Source organism: Echinops telfairi, unplaced genomic scaffold, assembly GCF_000313985.2.
Source record: "Echinops telfairi isolate 266 unplaced genomic scaffold, ASM31398v2 ScPeMD7_7457;HRSCAF=8495, whole genome shotgun sequence".
Lineage (NCBI taxonomy): Eukaryota > Metazoa > Chordata > Mammalia > Afrosoricida > Tenrecidae > Echinops > Echinops telfairi.
The window spans coordinates 37,124,265-37,130,752 of NW_022111357.1; the positions used below are offsets into that span (position 1 = coordinate 37,124,265).

General features: G+C 45.9%; 1 protein-coding gene across 2 annotated transcripts; it reads left to right on the top strand.

Moving 5' to 3' along the window:
• The first annotated feature begins 1,240 nt into the window (after positions 1–1,240).
• Positions 1,241–4,530, top strand: ERRFI1 (ERBB receptor feedback inhibitor 1). 2 transcript variants are annotated; one of them, XM_004705191.2, is made up of 3 exons: positions 1,241–1,606; positions 1,716–1,789; positions 2,666–4,530. In XM_004705191.2, exons 1-3 carry the CDS (start codon positions 1,485–1,487, stop codon positions 3,853–3,855), a joined length of 1,386 nt encoding a protein of 461 aa, XP_004705248.1. In that variant the 5' UTR covers positions 1,241–1,484; the 3' UTR covers positions 3,856–4,530. The 2 variants fall into 2 exon arrangements, with proteins under 2 accessions (XP_004705248.1, XP_045154793.1); XM_045298858.1 differs by having other exon boundaries at positions 1,505–1,593.
• Positions 4,531–6,488: the final 1,958 nt, after the last annotated feature.

Sequence of the window (6,488 nt, forward strand, 5' to 3'; positions counted from 1 at the left end):
TATACAGAGAGTTGGCATAGCATGTCCTAGGCTGTGAAGAAAAAAAAAAAAAAAGCTAAAAAGCTATATTTGCTATAAGCAAACCTATTCACAATCTGGGATAGATTACCTTATTCTAAGGCCACTGATGCTAATTAATTTTTTACAAAACCAAAAACCAGACTCACTGCTATGGAGTCAACCCCCTGTTGATTTCTGAGACTGTAACTATTTACAGGAGTAGAAAGCCTAGTGTATAGCTCCTAGTGGTTGTGAACTGCCAACCATGCAGATTGCAGCCCAACACAATGGTAGGGGGGGTTAGAGGGTTGGGGAACCCTAAAGTGTAGGAAATAGTAGATTAAAAAAAAATTAGCTTTTGTAATCCATGCCTTGCAGCTAGGCAAGACACAAATTACCAGGCATTTCCCAGAGGAGCATGTAAAGAATGTACCTTAAATTTGTCTTTTAAAAGGGAGGGAGGGAGGGAGGGAGCTGCTGCCTGGCTTCTGCTTGAGGCCGGCAAGCTGGCAGAACTTGATTCTTACAGGCTAATGGAAATGAGTGTCTTCATGTACATCCATTTCTCTCGGTAACAATAACTGGAGAGTTTGTCTTCCCCGGGCCAACTCTGAAATACAGCATCCAGATAAATGCTGGGCTTTGCTCTGGTAATCAGGTGCCAATACGATCGTTTCTCATTTAATTTCAGGGTTGGGTTTTAGCGAATATCAGTCTTGCAGTAGAAAGCACAATTATTTATTAAATGACCTTTTTTGTCGTGTGGGAAAAAATAAATTTCCCTTGTGCTTCGTGCCCAACAGAACCCTGCACTGGAAGGTTGGTTTAGGAGGAGGTCAGAGAAAGGCTTGTGTGCTTTGGCAAGGGAACGTGGTTTGTTGTGCAACTGTCAGGCTCTGCGAGAAGTCTGCTTGTGCTGGCAACAGACTATTTCTCACTTTGCTGAAACATCTGAAGTGGTGCATTAGTGTTTCCAAAAAAATTATTATTAGTGTCTGCATTTAAGTACCCTTATGAGAAGTAAAAATTGCATAATGTTAAGAATTAAGTGCAAGTCTACAAGTATGTTTTTCCTATTGAATATGTCCTAAAGTATTTATGTATTTAGAATTAAGTACCTATTAAAGTTGTTTACATGGTCATGTAGATTAGCTTGGCAGAGGCATAAGGAGCCCTGGTGGTGCTGTGGGATAAGCATTGAGCTGCTAAATAGCACGGTCAGTGGTTCAAACCCACCAGCTGCTCTGTGGGACCAAGATGAGGCTATGTGTTCTTATAAAGATTTGCAGTCTCAGAAACCCTGGGAAGCAGGTCTGCCCTGCTCAGTTCTGTGGTCACTCAGCTTAATCGCATGGGCGTAGCAGAGGTGTTTCTGAATTGTTTCCTTGATTCTCTCCCAGCTCCCTGTCTAGGCTATGAAAAGGACTGGTGGACTGAAGGTCCTTGAGCTAAACAGATCGGGAGTCTTCCTGGTGTAAAGCACAATGTCAGTAGCAGGAGTTGCTGCCCAGGAGATTAGAACCCCAATCAAAACTGGATTTCTACATAATGGCCAAGCCATGGGCACGCTGAAGACCTGCTGGGGCAGTCACAGTGAGTTTGAAAAGTATGTCTGGAAGATGATGGTGGTATAGTCAGGGGGGAAGTTGTGCTATTTAAATGAGATGGATTGCATGATCGCTGCTTGTGTGTGACCAAGATGTTTTCCCTTGCAGTCATTTTTTAGCTATTGATCCGCTAGCCATGGCCTACAACCTGAATCCCACTCAGGAGCACCTAACACCTCTTGGTATGTATTCTGAACATCCCAGCAAGCTAGCTAGCCACTTGAAGAGGAAGAGGAAGCTGCCGTCTGCATTAGTGTTGGCATGTCCTGCAGCCTTCGTTTTTACATGAGAAAACATCCTGAACCATTTCCAACAATAGTCTGACCCCTAGTGGCAACAGGTTCTGCAGATAACCAGGTTGTCCCCAAAGTGTTGTAGCCCACCATCCATCTTTAGCCCAGGTCACTGATTCCTAACTGGGATTATTTGTTTAGTGTGATCTTTTGAAATCAAGACTTAAAAGTTCCAACCCCAGCTATGATGCAGGCTTTAATTTTTAGAAACCTTCGAGAAACATCTTAAAGTCTTTCTTCGGAACACGAAATGCGGGTCTGAAAGTGGTAGCTGAGCGCAGTGTACATGTTAATAAACCGTGGGAAGCGTGTGGGTGGTGCTTGAGTCCATTCACTTAGGCATTGTGGTGGTGCCGGCAGTGAGGACCTGGTCTTACCTCCTCGGTGCCCTGCATGCCGTGCATTGTCACATCTCTTAAGTGGCTGGCGTGGTATGATATTCATATAAATTATATGGTGGTGTTCGTCTCCTGTGAATTTTGCACACGTCACAAAGCTTGCCTGAGATGTGTGGGTGTGCACCCTGCACATGGCCAGGAGATAGAAGAGATAATTTGGTCTTTGAACCAAATCATGTGCATTAACCACCTTCTGGGCTCTAATTACACCCATGGTGGTTGCACGGGTGTTCTCGGGGCTGCATCAGTCAAGTCTCCCACTAGCAATTGAGGCAGAACGCGAAAGCCGCACAGTAGCCGAGGCTGCCCCTCACTCCGGTGAGGGGAGGAGTGTTGAACTTTCCCTAACATCCCTTTGGCATTCCAGGACATGCTTCAAAATCTGCTCCGATGAACGGACATCACTTTGCAGCAAATGGGCCATCCCCCAAGTCCAGCTCGCCTCATCTTCTCGTCCCCCCGAGTGAACACTTGGGACCACCCGAAGAGGAGCAGGTGGCGTGTGGCTTCAAGAAGCTTTCAGTAAATGGGGTTTGTGCCTCGACGCCCCCGCATACCCCCATCAGAAACTCCCCTTCCTTCTTCCCCTGTGGCGGTCTCTGTGAGCGGGGTTCCAGGCCCCTTCCCCCACTGCCAAACTCTGAGGACCCCGCTCCGGATGAGGCAGACTGTGAGGTTGAATTCCTGACCAGCTCTGATACAGAACTGCTTTTAGGGAACTCGACGCTTGCTGGCTTCAAATATGGTGGCCCCGGCAGGCGAAGCTTCAGGGGCTGCGGGCAGATCAATTATGCATATTTTGAAACCCCTACTGTTTCAGCAGAAGATCTCAGCCATCTACCCGACCAAAATGAATGTGTCCAGAATTCAGATCCTCCTCCACCTCAAAGCCACCGGAGACTAAGACGATCTCATTCGGGACCAGCCGGATCTTTTAACAAGCCAGCCATAAGGATATCGGGCCACCTACACAGAGCTTCTCCCAACTCTGACGACGACAAACCCGAGGTTCCCCCTAGGGTTCCCATACCTCCCAGGCCAGTAAAGCCAGATTACAGAAGGTGGTCAGCAGAAGTTACGTCTAGTACCTACAGTGATGAAGACAGGCCCCCCAAAGTGCCACCGAGAGAGCCTTTGTCACGGAGTAACTCCCGCACGCCAAGTCCTAAAAGCCTTCCGTCTTACCTCAATGGGGTCATGCCCCCTACCCAGAGCTTTGCTCCGGACCCCAAGTATGTCAGTTACAAAGCTCTGCAAAGACAGCACAGTGAAGGGTCTTCCAACAAGGTTCCTTGCATCCTGCCCATTATTGAAAATGGGAAGAAAGTTAGTTCAACACATTATTACCTACTACCTGAGAAGCCACCGTACCTGGACAAATATGAAAAGTTTTTTAGGGAAGTGGAAGAAGCGAATACCAGCGCCCAGATCGGCAGTGCGCCCTCCTCTGCCGGCTGCAGCGGCGTTTCCAGCACAATGCGAGTGGACTCCAAACCCAAAGCGGACGTAGGTGGCCGTGTGAAGCGCAAACACTTATCCTACGTGGTCTCCCCTTAGACACAGGGTCACAAGGTAGCCGAGGGGACACAGGAGCAAGCGGTTCTCAAATCACATTCCAGTGGGACGGAGGTTCCGGACGAAAGCTCGATGGCAGAGTTGCTGAGCACTCTGTCTCTGGAGAACGGTCGCGAGCGGGTGGGAAGGTGCTGTTACTAGGCTGAGAATCCCCATTGTGCTGTTAATTGGAGCAAGGTCTTTTCAAGTCTATACTTTAAAGATGTGATGTCAGGGAGGGAGGGCTAGGGAAACTTTTATATATGCATCCATTATATACCTGTATATATAAACTCCTGGTATAACCATAGACCATAGTTGCAGCTTAACCAAGTTAGTTACTACCTTAGAGTAATATATATTCAGAAAAATTAAACTCAAGCTGGAGAAATGACTCTTGATAGCCTGAAAATTGAGCAAATGGAAGAAAATACAGTGTGGTTTTAGATCAGAATCTTTTTTTTTTTTTTTTTTAATTGGGTTTGGTGTGTTTGAAGATTTCTGGATTTGGGGCCTGTTATATTTTACTTTTTTTTTTTTTTTTAAATTTTTTGCCACACAGGCCTTTCCATGGGTGGCAGGGTGACCATTCTTTACCAGAACTGTGCCTATTTAGTTTTGAGGGTTTTTAATTATTATTTTTAATCACCCCAAGGGCAGGATGGTTTGGTTGATGGGTTGGGGCAGGGCGGGCGGGGGAAGTAGCAGTTTATTTGGCAAACCACATTACCATTTTTACAGATCTCACAGTTTGAAAATTGCAAATGGAATTAGTGAATTTTGGGTATTTTCCCCTCCTTTTAACTCCTGCTTTTTCTCACCATGAAAATGGCCCGTTACACTTGTGCCTTAGAGAGATGGTGGGGTTTGTTAGACTCACCGGGAAAGGCAGACTAGTTGCCCATGTGGAGAGGGGGGCAGATGGATGCAATAATGAAGCAATTAGCTCAGTGATTTGAGAGTTTTTGTGTGGGAGTGTGTGTTGCGGAGTTTCTTTGTGTTTGTTCGTTTGTTTTTTAGACTGTATTAATAAACAAATACAACACAAGCTGGCCTTGTGTTGCTGGTTCCTACTCAGTATTTCCTGGGAATTGTTTGCTTTTTAAGTAAAACACTTCTGACCAATAGCACAGTATGTCTTAAATACCAGAGGTCACATCAGCATCTTCCTGCTTTTGAAACTCTCCCCGGCTGCTGCCTCCCGGCTTCCCCTGAGTCAGTGGGACACCTAGCTTGTGTTCATATGTCCATGTGCTTTGATGTGTTGTCTCCTACAGAGAAGCACAGCAGAGGTGCTCGCACACGGAGACACATTGCTACAATGTTCTCTTCACAGTTCAACAGGCTGCTTACAGTTTAAACTGCTGAATGATCATTTGAGCTATTTAAAGCTTATTATATTTTAGTATGAACTAAATGAAGGTTAAAACATGCTTTAGAAAAATGCACTGATTTCTGCATTGTGTGTACAGTATTGGACAAAGGATTTTATTCATTGTGTGCATTATTTTGAATATTGTCTTTTCATTTTAATAAAGTTACAGTACTTATTTATGACACCGGTAATGTTGTTTCTTGGCTACATGTGCTTATAAGATGTCTGGAGTCATTCGACATAGTCCCATTTTTAGAAAACCGGGGAAGAGTCTTTGCAGTTTCATAAACACATGAAATTGACTGTCACGCCCTAAAACACAGTCAATTAAGTAGTTGATTGGTAAATCATTTAAAGCCGGTACAGTTAAAAAAAAAGGGGGGGGGGCGGTTTGTATTTATCTTGATGAAAAAGAGCTTGATAGGTTGCTCTTGAAACAGTTATAAACTGGGGAGGAGGGTCCACTGGGAGGAGACTGTAATGGAAGAAACATTCGTGATATATGGACTTGACCTGACTCAATTTGAGTTTTAGGGCCCGTCTTAGTGTGGTCCTATGGGAGACCACCAAAGAATCCTAGCCTGCCCGGCCTCTTGCATAGACGGCAAGTCCTCAGCAAACCAGATGTGCTTCTAGCAGCCTTGGGGGGACTTCCCTCTGTCCTGCTGCCCCCTTGGTGCTCTGGACTCTTCTGAGGGTGGTGGTGCTCGTAGCTCTGCAAAACCTGACTTAGGCCCCTGCCCTGTCCGGTGCCTGGCACACTAGATATGGGAAGTCCCCCGAATCAGACTGACCGGGGTTGAAAGGCCAGCCCTACCGCCTCCTGACTATGTTGGTGAGCAGGTTGTTTTAAATCTGCACCAGCCCTTTTCCCTGTGATCTGGAGGGGTTCTAAGTCAACAGCCCTGCAGGACAGAAGATCTGGGGGGCATGATGATCATACCTACTGTACAGTGTAAGACAACTACTTATAAACCCATCATCCTGAGAAGTCAGTAGTATTTCCAGCATTTTCCAGATGAAGAAATTGGGCTTGGGAAATTGATTTAACCCACATCGGAATATCAACCACACACATCCCCGGCTCTTACCAAATGCAACCCACTGCCATCAAGTCCACTGGCTCATAGTGACCCTCTCTCGGGTTTCTGAGTAGCCTGCCCCATGGACACAGCCAAGGTGTCACTCCCTCTCACGAAGGGCCTGCCCCTTTTTTAAAAAATCATTTAAATTCTTCATTTCACTTGCTCAGTTCAACAAT